The sequence below is a fragment of the Grammomys surdaster genome, unplaced genomic scaffold, assembly GCF_004785775.1.
Source record: "Grammomys surdaster isolate TR1022 unplaced genomic scaffold, NIH_TR_1.0 320, whole genome shotgun sequence".
Lineage (NCBI taxonomy): Eukaryota > Metazoa > Chordata > Mammalia > Rodentia > Muridae > Grammomys > Grammomys surdaster.
The window spans coordinates 63,626-78,452 of NW_021604739.1; the positions used below are offsets into that span (position 1 = coordinate 63,626).

The window sequence follows — 14,827 nt, forward strand, 5'->3', positions numbered from 1 at the left end:
TAGAACTCTCAGCTCCTTCTCTAGCACCATTATCTGCCCTGCATGCTGCTATGCTTCCCTCCATGATTATAATGGACCTCTACAACTGTAAGCCAGCCCCAATGAAATGTTTTCCTTTATAAGAGTTGCCTTGATCATGGTGTTTCTTTACAACAATAGAAACCTTAACTAAGACTGGGAATTTATATTTTTTTCTTATTCTGACTCTGTCTTTCAGAGGCATACACATAAAGCCAGCTTTCTTGTCTTTCACCTTATCGTGAAGTCCCTTCTATTTCCTTTTAATACTGGAAATGGGACTTGTAAGCTGAAGTTCCCCTCCCCTCCAGGGGGTGGGGTGCTATATCTGTGTTAAACATTCTACAAGGTGGATTGATTAAAACGTCCATGATTGTGTTACAAGTCAAAGCCTGGGATATCTCCCCCCAATCCCTACCACCACCACCAACAGCCACTTACTGCCCATTTCTGTGTGTGATCTAATATCCTTGTGACTAGCAGGTTAGGCTTTATGGAAAGTCCCCTAGCTTCCACCAACTCAAAATAATGTAAGCAGATAGCATCTGTGGCCTGTAGCAATACTTCCCTGCTTTTCTGAAATCTGCCTGCCTGTTAACACCAACTTCCACCTGCCCTCCATCCCTCTCTCCCTTCTTCCTTCCTTTTGTCCTTCAAGATAGGGTAGCCCTGCGTAGCATGGCTATCCTGGAACTGGCTTTATAGACCAGACTGGCCTTGAACTTAGAGATCCATCTGTCTCTGCCTCCTGAGCCAGCACAGTTGGCTTATCTACCAAGGTATCTTGAAAGTATCTCAATTTTATTTTCTTTGTTCTGTTACTATAAGACTATCATGAATCTGTTACTGCTGTGGAACACAGTACTTGGAGTAACTGGAATCTGTCTTCCAAGCCATGGTCACACAAGTTTGGCTCGAGGACAAACTATCTCTTATTCTTTCTGAGGCAAGACCTGTTTTTGTGTTAAGGGATTTTGGTGGCTGAATGTGGAGCCCCAAAGATGATACAATCTCATTGGAGGAGTCACTGAGTTAGTGCCAGGCTGTTTGCTGTTGATTCCTCAAGGGAATGCTGGTGAGTTGTTTCTGCGGCTTGGACCTACCTTGGTTTGCTTTTTTTTTGAGCTGGTTGTAAGAATCCTCTTTGTTTGGTTACTTTATTATTTTCCCTGTTTGCTTAGGGAACCCTTTGTTTATTTAAAGTCATCTGTTTCGTTTTGTTTCTGCCTGTGCCTGGTTCAGTTTGTTTGCTTTTAGGACATTTGGTTTGTTCATTTGCTTTCTGCTTCTCCTCCCGTATCTAATTCATGGGAGGAGGAAATGTTCAGAGAAAAGCTGCCCTGTGGTACTCCAGCTGGTTTTATGTTCAATAATTGTGTTCGCTTAACTTATATGTATTTGGAAAGTGGGGATATCTGAAGATAACTTGGCTTTATGCATCTCTTCATTGAAATATTTAATCCAAAATTGGACAGATAGAGAGAAAACACACACACATACACACAAACCCTTAAAATCCCAGAGAATTTAAAATGAATAGGCAGCCTGGTTTGACTAAAAAAAAAAAATTAAATTAAATTAAAAAAAAAACACTTCTGCCGGGTGGTGGTGGCGTACACCTTTAATCTCAGCACTTGGGAGGGAGAGGCAGGCGGATTTCTGAGTTCGAGAGTTCGAGGCTAGCCTGGTCTACAGAGTGAGTTCCAGGACAGCCAGGGCTACACAGAGAAAACCTGTCTTGAAAAAAAAAAAAAAAAAACCTTCCATAAAAGAAGCTATGAAATTGGTAGTTAACAAAAGTCAATGGGCTCACTATATTGAAGTTAAAAGGAGCTATTAAAGATCAGTAGGAAATTGAAATTGGTAAAAAAAAAAATCGTTAGAGGTTATATCAGAAGAAATTTTGAGAAATCAAACTCTCCTCGACTTTCTATTCTCCCCCCCCACACCCCCACCCTGAGTCAGGGTCTCTCTGTGTAGCCCTGACTGTCCTGTAACTCTCTCTGTAGACCAGGCTGACCTCAAACTCAGATCCACCTGCCTCTGCCTCCTGTCTTCTGTGATCAGAGATGTATGCCACTGCCACTGCCACTATCTCAACTCTATTTTCATTCATAGTTTTCTAACCTTGATTTTTCCTTCTTCATTTTCAAGCAGAACAAAAGTCTATATGAAATGAAAAGATTGTCACAGTCAGTTTGAAGCTACAACTTAAAAACTTCAGGTGATGGCACATGGCTTTAATCTTACCACTAGGGAAGCAAAGTGAGGAGGATCTGTGAGTTCAAAGCCTGCCTGATCTATGGAGTGAGTTCCAGGACAGCCAGGGTTACACAGAGAAACCGTATCTCAAAGCAAGCAAGCAAACAAACAAACAAATAAAACCAACCTAGCAAACAAACAAAACCAAAAAAAAATTGAAGAGATTCCATACTATATTTAAAACAGGTATTTTAAAGCTATTGTATAGAATTTGTTGCCTGTGTGTACTGTACATATTTGCTGTGTGTGTGCATGGTGCCTGCTGGATTAAAGGTGTGTACCACCATGGCCTTGATTAACACTTAAATAGAAAAAGATAATGCATTAGTTACATATATTATTGATGTGACCAAATACCCCAACAAGCTAAGTAAGGAAGGAATTATTTTGACTGTGAGTTCTAAGTATATATAGTACATCATGGTAGGAAAACCACAGCAACAGGGATTTGAGGCAACTGGTGATCAGCAGATTTCTGATTTTATTTAATCTGGCCCATGGGATTGAGGTGAGTTTTTAGAGACAAGTTTCTTTCTCTGTGTAATCCTGGCTGTTCTGGAATTCAGAAGATCTGTTGGCCTTGAACTCGGAGCTCTGCCTGCCTCTGCTTCCCAAGTGCAGCATTAAAGGTGTGGGCCAGACAGCCTGGCATGAGGTGGGTCTTTTTTTTTTCAAGATATTTATTTATTTATTTATTTATTTATTTATTTATTTATTTATTATGAGTACACTGTAGCTGTCTTCAGACACCAGAAGAGGGCATCAGATCCCCTTATAGATGGTTGTGAGCCACTATGTGGTTGCTGGGTATTGAACTCAGGACCTCTGGAAGAACAGTCATTGCTCTTAACCGCTGAGCCATCTCTTCAGCCCCATGAAGTGGGTCTTAATTGCAGTCTTTGATGGTTTCATATTCCCTTCAGGCCTTCTTCCCTATTTTCCTAATGAAGAGGGTTAGTGTGATGGTTTGAATATGCTTGGCCCAGGGAGTGGCACTATTAGGAGGAAGTATGTCACTGTGGAGGTGGCCTTTGAGACTCTCCTCCTAGCTACCCTTGAGACAGTCTTCTGCTAGCCTTTGGAAAAAGAAAGCTCAGCTCCTCCAGCCCTATACCTGCCTGGACACTACCATCCTTCCTCCCATGATGATAACAGACTGAACCTCTGAACCTGTAAGCCAACCCCAATTAAATATTGTCCTTTATAAGAGTTGCCTTGGTCATAGTGTCTTTCTGGGCAATGGAAACCCTAACTAAGACAGTAGGTTTTCTCTTTAACAATTTCAGATTGATTCACCGTCTTAAGCTCACACTTTTCCTAAACAAGCTCCACAGTTTTCTTGCTTTTGTTTCCACTTGTTATTTCTTCTCTTGTCAACCCAGGAGTAAGAACAGTACATGTGAGACAGATGAAATGCTGTCCCGTCTGGATATTTCATCCACTAAACAAATTAATCTCTTGCCTGTGGCTTCAGCATCACTTGTGTCCTCAGGACATGGGCAGAATGCAGCCAGAGCCTTAGCTGGCATGTGAGATGGGTTATCCCCATCCCAGTTCCTGATAGCCCTGTTCCCCCGGAGCCTCACAAGCTAGGTCTTATGTCCTTTCTCTCATCAGTTCTGTCTTCCAAATTTCCACCAAGATGACCCATTTCACTCTGATTTCCATATTCAAGGTCTTTTCTAGCCCAAAGTCCCAACCTCTTTCACATTCCTCCTATAAACCAGCTGTAAAGGTCTAGGACCTTGCATGTAGGTTTATAATATCACCAACTCCACTTTATGTACCAGCCTTCTGTAGTAGTTACTTGGCTTGTTGTTGTAATCAAATATCCTGACGGTTTTCTTTTGATTCCTGGGTATAGTCCAGAATGGTGCAAAAGTTATGGTGGCATTTTGGAAGATCCTGTTATTAAGGTTGTAGTCTCCCAAAATGGAAGACTCCCTTCCCCAAGTGAGACTTCCCCTCCTCGGCCTCACTTTGTCTGGAGAGCATCTACAGTTCCTAAGCGATGCGCCACAAAATCCATCCAAGTGATAGCCATCACCTTCCTGCCCAGGTCCGTGGTAAGATGCTCCTGCAGGAGCTGTCAAAAATAGCAGCTCCTATCAAAATGGCAGCACCATGACACCTTCTCAGCCTGCAGCTGTCACAGGAGCTGTCCAGACTGGCGCGTCTCTCTTCCCACTTCAATGGGGGCTGCCCCTCCGAAGCTGTCCACAGTGGCCGCACTTTCTCGCCAGCCTCCCCCAGCAGCTCCACAGAGATGCACCTCAGAGAAATCCAGCTGTGGCCAGGAAGGACTTCCCACCCTAATCCATAAACCTGATGCAGGGAAAAGAGAGTGAAGAAAAGCCACTAGTCTCTGAGCAGAGAAAAATCCCACCATTCCTCCAACCTTCCCACAAAACCCCATCAATTCCTGAGCAGGAGAACCCACCAATCCCTGAACAGGAAAACCCACCAATTCCTGAAGCTCCCCAAGCTCAGGACTTGAAATTCCACCAATCCTCAATCTGGAAATTTCTGTCCTGAGAAGCTCCGCCTCCTCAGAAATCCAATGTTAAGCATTGCTCCTTTATCAGGTTCCCTGCTATCTGCTCCCAGGAGCAGAAGGCAGCCATCCTTGGACTCATCCCTCCACACCCTGGACCCTCCAGTAAATTTCTTTCATGAAATTTTCTGCCTGGAGTGACTCTCTCGTCAGAAGAAACCAGGAAAAAAATAAGCAATGAAGAGAAGCGAAGAGAAGGAGCGGGGTTGAGGCTTCTAAGCTCTTCAGCTCATCTAGGGATACCCTCCTCTGGGAGCAGCAACCCCTCTGCTGAGGAGGCTTCCTCTCAGAGCTGTGTGGTTCCTGCGCTCTCATGTCTCAGGATGCCCTTCTTTCACTGGGACACTGTCCCACTTCAGAACTGGAAGGTTCCTGGAAGCTCCTGTGTCTTGGGATGTTCTTCCACTGGGATACCTTCGCCTTTCAGAGTTGTGTGGTTCGTGGGCTTCTGAGTCCTAGAATACCCTCCCATTCCAGCAGAAAGATTTACAAGGGTAACATGGGAAGTGTTGCTGGGAGGAACAGGAAGAGGGGAAATAATGTAATTATATTATAACCTCAATAAAAGAAAAGAATGCTGGGCAGTGGTGGTGCAGGCCTTTAATCCGAGCACTTGGGAGGCAGAGGCAGGCAGATTTCTGAGTTTGAGGCCAGCCTGGTCTACAGAGTGAGTTCCAGGACAGCCAGGACTACACAGAGAAACCCTGTCTCGAAAAAAACAAAAAAAAGAAAAGAAAGCCTACCTACCCTGCAAGGTTGTTCACTAATTGCACACAATTTTTGTTCGTTTGCTCAGCACTTGGCCACACCTACTGGACCTTCAGGTAAGTCTGTTGGCTTACAGGGGCTTACATTAGGCTCCTCCCAGGGACCTAACAACAGCTTATGCCATCACCTGCTGCCATTACCTGCTGCCAGGTCTGGGCTACTTATAAAAGGCCTACTAGCCACCCGTCTTGGCTCTCTCTCTGTTCCCTCATGTTCCTGGCTGGTCTTTTTCTCTGTTCCTACATGTTCTTGGCTGTTCTCTCTCCCTGTTTCTGTCCTTCTCTGTCTCCCTTCTCTGCCCTTATGGCTCTGCTCTCATCTGTCTTCCTCTGCCTGTCTTCCAGGTCCTTACTCCCTTCCATTTCCCCAAATAAACCTTTATATCAGATTTGTTACATGGCATGATTTCTCAGGGTGCATCTTGGCATGGGCCTGCCAGGTACACTCCATCCCCCACTGTATTATATTTCATAACGAAGTCCTCCAGTATGGAAACCCTGGGCATTTCTCTACCTCTTCTCTATTAACTAGTGCGGCTTTTTTGGAGGAAGTGTGTCACTAGGGTGGGCTTTGAGGTAGCAGAAACTCAATCTGGCCAGTGTGTCATGGTCACTTCCTGCTGCCTTCAGACCCAGATATAGAATTCTCAGCTACCTCTCCAGCACCATATCTGCCTGCATGCTACCATGCTTCTTGCTGTGATGACTAAACCTTTGTAAGCCAGCCCCAATTAAATGCTTTCCTTTATAAGAGTTGCAGTGGTCATGGTGTCTCTTCCTAGCAATAGAAACCTTAACTAAAACAGTACCATAAGTCTAAGCTCAGAACTCCTTGACAACATCAATAATAACCATGCTTTGTATTTTTTAAGTCTTTTCTTAAATATAGGTTCTTATTTTATGTAGTCATTTTAAAAATTATTAGTTCTTAAAAATAGAAATTTTCTTGTTATATTTTTATAACCCATGAGCCTATCTTTTAAAAATATTTATTTATTTTATTTATTTATGTGTGTGTGTGCACACACACACTGCCTCTGTGTGTATATACATGCTGCTCCGTATGTGTAGTGCCCACAACTCCCAGAAAAGTGTGTCAGCTCCCCTGGAACTAGAGCTACAGAGGGTTATGAGTCACCACCATGTGGGTGCTGGGAATCAAATCTGGGTCCTCTAGAGGAGCAGCCAGTGTTCTTAATCATAGAGCTATCTCTAGCCCTGAGCACCTGTGTTTCTTGGTGAATATGGTAGGCTACTGTAAAATTAGCCAGGATTAAAAATAATTAAACAATAGTCATATTTGCTGACAAAAAGTAAGTGAGTGACAAGCAGTTGTGGAACACACCTTCAATCCCAGCATCAGGGAGGCAGAGGCAGAAGGCAGATCTCTGAGTTTGAGGCCAGCCTGGTCTACAGAGTGAGTTCCAGGACTGCCAGGACTAGCAGAGAAACCTTGTCAGAAAAACAAAAAGTGATTCCTATTGGACTTCCCTCTTTTTTACTATAAAATAAGTAAGATATTTTTAGTAATATTTTATTTTTATGTAAATAACTTTTCAAAAAATGTAAAAGTATTTAATTACTCTTACAAAGCCTGGGGAATCCTGCTTTCTCAGAAGTCAGACTTCATAATATTTTTGTACATATAACAGCCTCCCCCAATTCTCACACAATTTTGTTAAATTGGAATTTGAGTTTATATTATTGTCCAATTTTTATCTGTAATGTGATTTTTTTCACCTACTTCCTTAAACTAAAGTTTGCTCTAATACTAAGATAACTGGACAGATCAAATTGTTACCCACAAATAAAAGTTAGAGTGATTTAGATATTAAGACCAATCTCTCCTAAATGATAACTAACCACTCTTTATGAGATTATCATTATAAGGTGAAATTGGCTCTAAAAATCTACCAAAATTAAATGATTTAAACATTTCTAAGCATCCAATGAAACATTTCATAGGGTGAAAATCGCTGTAAACACAAGGAAAATAAAAATATATGGTCCATTTAGTTTAAAATTATGAGTTTTATCTGGCAAATAGACATGACTTCCTCTCTGCCACATTGACTTCTTTGGGCCATACTGCATTCTTGATTATTGTTTATTAATTTTTTTCATTTTTTATATGAGTGCTTTGCTTGCATGTACGTAAGTGTACCATGTTTCTTAGTGCCCATTGAGGCCATCAGGGAGTGCTGGACCCCCTGGATCTGGAGTACAAGCAGTTGTCAGATATCATATGGGTGCTGGGAACTAAACCTGGGTCCTATGTTAAGAGCAGTAAATGCCTCTAACCACTGCACAATCTCTCCAGTCCCATTCTGGATTACTTCAATTGTAAGGTCTAATATTCCCATTTTATTTCATATGTTATATCAGATGTAGGGAGGTGGGAAGAGGGAAAAGTCAAACTTGGATCATTATAATTAATAGATGTGTTTTGATTGGACCCAGGTGTTATGTCTTGTTTTTCTCTTCCCTGAGCCCTGGTGTTCTTGCCTACTCATTCTCTTTATCAGATTCTAGGGATGAGCCTTCCATACATTTGACCTCCACATATGTAAATATGTGCTGCTTGACCAACAGGGGGAGCTATAAACTGACGTTCTGAGAAAAAAAATCTGCTCCTCAAAAACATTTTTACAGGAGAGAGTGATTAAAACTTCCACAACTAGAGAGAGCTAGGATGTCACAGGTTGGAAGACACGTTTATCTTGGGCTATTTTAGCCACCTGAAAGGCTATTTATTGCTCATCTCTCTGTATTGGCTGGGATACAAGCTAGAGTCATTGCAGAGAAAGAAGCATCAGTTGAGGAAATGGCTCCATGAGATCCAGCTGTAAGGCAATTTCTCAATTAGTGATCAATGGGGGAGGCACATTGTGGGTGGTGTCCTGGGATCTATAAGAAAGCAAGCTGAGCAAGCCCGGGGAAGCAAGCCAGTACGCAGCACCCCTCCTTGGCTCTGCATCAGCTCCTGCTTCCAGGTTCCTGCCCTGCTTGAGTTCCTGTCCCAACTTCCTTTGGTGATGAACAGTGATATGGAAGTATAAGCCGAATAAATCCTGTTCTCCCCGACTTGTTTTTTCTGTCATGGTGTTTTGTTTTAGCAATGGAAACCCAAACTAAGACAATGACCTAACAGCTTCATGTTAGTTAAATCTTTCAGAGACACATAAGCAGACCATTATCTCCCATTAACTAACCCCAAAACTAAGAGTTGCCATTAGAGAATTGCCGTAAAGCTTATAGCAGACACATCCTTGGTTTTCTAGCAACAGCCTACTTGATGTTTCTGTCAATTTATCTGCCAGTGTGTATGTGTGTATAAGTGTGTTAGTATAAGTCTGAACCCAGTGACGTCATATTCAGGGGCCTGCGACTCCTACGTTGCTGGGACAACCACTCCCAGAATTCACCTACCTGACTCACCTACACCTGGGAAATTACACACGTCATCACCCACTTAAATAGTTGGGACCACCCCCAACCTCTCTCTCTCTCCGTCTTCTCTTCACTCGCCATCTTCCCGTTCCTCTCTCCCACTCCCTTCCCCAAATAAACCCCTTCCCTTGGAACCGGATCGGATCGGCTTTGGTGTTGTCTGTCCAAACTGCGCTCGAATCCTAACAAAGTGTTCTTGTGTATTCACATATGTGTGCAAGTATAAGCATATGCCTGTGTCTGGATCCTAGAGGTTGATGTCTGTCATGAAACCTAGAGAGCATACTATCTCCAGTAAGGCTAGCTGATCAGCCTGCTACAGAGATCTGGCCTTTTCTGCCCCCTTTGCATTATTAGTATTACAGGCATACATAAACATGTATGGCTTAAAAACTTTTTTTTTTTCAAAACAGATGCCTTGGCTTCTTGATGGCAGACTGTTACCTGTAAGTTGATATAAATCTTTCCCTCCCCAAGCTGTATGTGGACATGGTGTTTTATCACAGCAACAGCAATCAAATTATAACATATGGCAAGCATTTTATCAATCTAATCATCACTAGCTCCCTTCACTACGTTTTTTTTTCTCGTTGTATAAAGATGTCATTAAACTGTTACCAAGATTTGTGGTAACTTTAATCTATGTCTCTAAGCCATGATCACTTATATTTGGCTCAAGAAGAAACTTTTTTTTTTTTGTTTTTTTCGAGACAGGGTTTCTCCGTATAGCCCTGGCTGTCCTGGAACTCACTCTGTAGACCAGGCTGGCCTCGAACTCAGAAATCCGCCTGCCTCTGCCTCCCAAGTGCTAGGATTAAAGGCGTGCGCCACCACTGCCTGGCTGAGAAGAAACTCTTATATTCTTCGAGTGTAACTATTTTTGTATTAAGAGTTCAATCTTAACTGAAATGAAAATAGCTTTACCTGGCTGGAAGTATGCTTGTCTAGTAACGTGGAACCCCGAGAACTTCATGAAAGATGCAGTCAGATGAAAGAAGAGAAATCTTTAAATATTTATTTATTTATTTATTTATTGTATTGATGAGTACACTGTAGCTGTCTTCAGACACACCAGAAGAGGGCATCCAATCTCATTACGGATGGTTGTGAGCCACCATGTGGTTGCTGGGATTTGAACTCAGGACCTCTGGAAGAGCAGTCAGTGCTCTTAACCGCTGAGCCATCTCTCCAGCCCCCGAAAGAAGAGAAATCTTAAATACAATTACGTAGTTTATTGTATTTAGAGACAGGTAGAGGCTGTAAAAGGAAAGCCTTGGAGGTGGGGGGAGCAGTAATTGCCCTTTAAATCCTGGAGTTCATAAGTGATTTCAATACAAAATAATCCTTTCTCTTACGGGCGTCTTTTGCTAAGCTTATATGGGCTAAGTTGGATTGCAAAGATACACCTTTGCGAAAAATAATCTCCATGCAGCAGAAACTCGTTGCGTGATGGACTACCAATCCCATCATGCAACGTTCTGAATTCGCAGCGTGTGGTAAAGACAGCTCCTGCAGTTACCCGTGCACAAGAGCCTTGGAGTTTCTGGCCGCACTGCCGACTGGGTTGGTCCACGTGGTATGTCTGTCAGCAGCAACGCACGGTGGCTGAGCTAGGCCCTTTCGCGTGCCGGCGTCAGAAGAGGCGGCTGCCACCTACTGAGCCTCTCACAGATAGGGCGGAGGCAGCGCGAGGCTTCGCGACGTTTTTACGACAGCGGCTGCCCTGTTCCGCGCTTGTCCTCGCTCCCTCCTCCTCCTTCTCCTCTCTCGGTGGAGCTACCGGCTGTTGTGTGGCGTTGCTGGTCTGTCGGAGCGGATGGCATCCTGAGTGTTCGTGAACGCGTGTGGGAGAAGGTGAGGCGCGGACGCGCGTGGGCGAGGAGCAGAGTCAGCCGTGGCCGCGCCGCACCCGCAACAGCACGCGCGGCCAACCGCGCGCGAGCCGGCGCCCCGGGAGCGCGGGGACAAGGGCGGACGCTGCTCCCCGCCCCCAGCGCGTCCCTCGGCTGTCGCGCGCCCGTGGGGACCGCCCGGCGCTCCCTGGATGTCCGCGGCGCCCGCGCGGGGCCTCTTGCCGTCCCCGCGTGAGGCGGGCTGGTGCTGCGGCCGGCTGGTGTAGTTCGGGGGCTGCGGCTGCCGCGCGGCCCGGTCCCCACCGCGGCCCTCGGCCCCCCGCCCCAGCACCCCGGCCTTGGAGGCAGTGACAATGGACTATGACTTTAAAGTGAAGCTGAGCAGCGAGCGGGAGCGGGTCGAGGACCTGTTTGAATACGAGGGCTGCAAAGTTGGTCGAGGCACTTACGGGCACGTCTACAAGGCGAAGAGGAAAGATGGGTGAGTGTGGGTGTCGCTGCGGGTGTCCTCGAGGCTGGGAGGCAGGTGCCCGGCCTGGGTGACGGGGTCCCCACTTCCTCCAAGACTGCCTCTGTCCTGGTCAGCCCGCTTTGGGGAGGAAGTGGTGTCCCAGGAATCCAGATTCACAAGAAACCCTTCGTGCAAGAGGGAGAAGGACCTTCTATCTCATGAGCAGTGTACTTTTTTTTTTTTTTGTTTGGTGGATTTCAGTACAGTAGTTTTCTTTTTTAAGATGGTGTGTGTGTGTGTATTTTTGTTTGATCGATTTATCTGGTAACATTTTGGGGACTAACTCATCTGGCTCTGGAGTGATATCCATCAGTCTGGAAGAGAAGCTCTGATCTTTTCCCCTTATCAGTTGTGATCAGTTGATGACCAAATTTGGATTTGATGGGAGAAAGAAGGCAGTGAGTAAATGTGGGTGTTCCTATTCAGGTATCATTAGCTGCGAGTTTTTATATAGAACAATGGAGATTTGGTGCAGAGTGGATGGTGTGGGGAAAAAAAGCAAGTGACAGATAGGGGCTATGTTGTACAAGCTCTTAAAGCAGAATGTATTAGCTGCCAGGGAACTTTTAATCCTTTTGCTTTAAACATTCTCTTACAGAAACAAAAATTAAACCTATGGCTGGTGATACTTTCAATTTTGCTTCATAAATTGGATAAAGTGAATGGACTCATTTCCCTTTAGTCAGTAGAAATGTCTGGCATTGTAATATTGCCAGAAGAGAAAGTACTTCTTAGTTTGGGAGAAAATACTTAATAATTTCCCATTTCATTCTTGTACAAACAGATATTATCTCTGCCTTTGACACTAAGAAATTATTGGGAAGATTAGTGTGGCTTATTATGTAATTTTTTGGATTTATTAGAAACAGCTTTCTTTGAGCATCTGTTACTTGGCTAGTTGCTATTTCACTGCTTGGAAAGTGACTTTTTTCATCTTCACAGGAGTGCATATTCAGAATTGCATTAGCACTATAAATGAAATCGCTAAAGAGTACGTTCTTTTCAAGGGAGCTTATTTATAAATACTTTCATAGTTTGGATAATGAAAAAGGAAGTGTCCGTTTATTAAACACTTTGCTTTACTGGAATACCTTCCCACCTTATAATGTATTTCAGTGCTTTTGTGCAACAGCGAAACCATGTAGCTATGTGCAGAAAGTAGGGGATGGGAAACTGGATGTCCTGGGTGCCCTGTGGATTTAAAAGCACCTTTTAGCAGAATGTATAAAGCGGTGACATCCAGAGCCCTTGTTAATTCTTGTCTTAACTAGATTTGTGTTATCAACATTTTATTAATGAGTTATACTTAAAGAAATCATCCAAATTAATTTGCTGCATAATAATTTCAGAAGGGTTAAAGCGTCTCCCATTTCTCAGTATTACATAGTTTGGGACATGGTCATAAAATCTTCATTCCCAAGACATTTGATATTATAGTACATTTGACCAGTCTGTCATTTTTGTTTTTAAAAATGAGACTGTTTTTGTATTTTATTCTTGTAAAAGTAGCCAATTCTAGTTTCATAATTCCCAGTTTAAGCTAATAAAAACTATCCAAATGTGTTTGAGTGTAGTCTATTTTTTTAAGTATATATTGTATATAGAGGGAGATACTTTAAACACCTTTTACATCTTGATGATCAGGTTTTCATTGATGCTAAGAATAATTTCAGAAGAAATTATATTGCTAAAAATAGCTGCTGTTAGTGTGTATTTCTTAGTCATTTATGGCAATTGCAAGTGAGTATTTGCATTTGGGGGAATTGTTTTTTAAGCTGTAATCCTTTGGGCTTGTTTTCCAGCAATCTTTAATGATTCTGTTTATTGTGATGAACTAAATTTTTTTTTTGTAAATCAAATGTCAAGAGAGTTTTAGAATTGGAACAGTTTTGTTTTCCACAGGGAATATTTTTCAGTTTGGTTTGTTTATAAGGCCAAGCTAGCTTATTGAACCATTCAAGTTTAGGAAATTGCTTGATAATAATGAGTTAGTAACACCACTCTTCTTGCATATGACATACCAGATAAAAAAGTTAGCATCATAAAGAGTAAAGGGGGTGGGGAAATACTTTGTTTTAAGCATGACTATGTACAAAGATAAAGGGCCATTTATAATCATGCTAATTTTAGGTTTTAATAACGTGTAAGTGCACACTGTATATCTTGAAATTAATTCTCTCTCTCTGTGTGTGTGTGTGTGTGTGTGTGTGTGTGTGTGTGTGTGGTTTTTCAAGACAGGATCTCACTATGTAGCCCTGGAAGTCTGTAGACCAGGCAGGCCTCAAACTAAGAGTCCACCTGCTTCTGCCTCCCAACCAGTAGGATTAAAGATGTGCACCACCACCGCTGCCTCTAATTCATTCTTAAATGTGCCATAAATAGATAGTGTCCTTTATTTCTGAACACCAAAAGAGTACTCCATGGGAGGCAGAGGGTGTTGGGGAGAGCTTGGCAAGGAAAGGATGAGTATGTGGGTCATTTCTTAAGTCAGTTATATTTCCTTTTAAAGAATAGAGGCAACCAAATATAAGTTTGCAAGAATGGAAACATTTTAAGACAAAACTTGGTTTTAAGATTTTATATTCTCAATATAGTCACTGGATATTTGTACAATTATAAAATTAATTTGTCTAGAAGTGGTGCTGCATGCTTGTAATGCTAGTTAAGTTGGGAAAATGGACAGTTTAGGCTATCCTGGACTACATAGCAGCACTCTGAGGTAGATAGGTAGAGGTGTGTGTGTTAGAAAAATCAACTCAGACTAAGAGTTTTCTGGAAAAACCCCACAAAACTATTTTTTTCTTATTTTTTAGGGTTTTTTTTCTTTTTCTTTTTTTTGTTTTTTGTTTGTTTGTTTTTTTGAGACAGTCTCACTATGTAGCTTTGACTGTAGACCATAGCCTTGAACTCATCTGCTTGCCTCTACTTCTTGTGCTGGGACTTGGACACCATGCCTGATCCCACAAAAGTATTCCTACTCTGTTATGGTCAAGTCCAGTTAGCCAAAGAATATAGAGGAGAGAGGGAAGGAGAGAGAGAGAAACAGAAAAAGAAATCTTTGTGGAAGATTTAGAAATTTACTGATAAAGGTAATGATAGCAGCTAAAATGTTAGATAATTAAGCCCTAGGTCCTGGCTGAAGCTCTCTGTCTATTTAATTTCATAAGAACAACCCTATTATGTTCCGTTCACATATGAGAAAACTAAGCCATTGAAAGTTAAGCAGATTGTCCTGTGAGTACATGGCTAAGCGTAGCAGTTAGGACCTGAGGATAACCTTGCCATATGTGTACTCTGGAGCCCATGCCTTGTTTTGTTTTGTTTTGTTGATCCAGGACAGCCCTGGCTTGCTCTGTAGATCAGGCTAGCCTGGAACTCACAGAGGTCTCCTGAGTGCTGAAATTAAAGGCAT

At 42.8% G+C, this 14,827-nt stretch overlaps 1 protein-coding gene across 6 annotated transcripts in view; it reads left to right on the forward strand.

Moving 5' to 3' along the window:
• The first annotated feature begins 11,210 nt into the window (after positions 1–11,210).
• Cdk8 (cyclin dependent kinase 8) overlaps positions 11,211–14,827 on the forward strand; it is a 69,963-nt gene continuing 66,346 nt past the window's right edge. For all 6 annotated transcript variants that reach the window (XM_028778009.1, XM_028778010.1, XM_028778011.1 and 3 more), the window contains exon 1: positions 11,211–11,385. In XM_028778009.1, the coding sequence (XP_028633842.1) occupies positions 11,258–11,385 (128 nt within the window). In that variant the 5' untranslated portion in view covers positions 11,211–11,257. The remainder of the gene's footprint in view (positions 11,386–14,827) is intronic.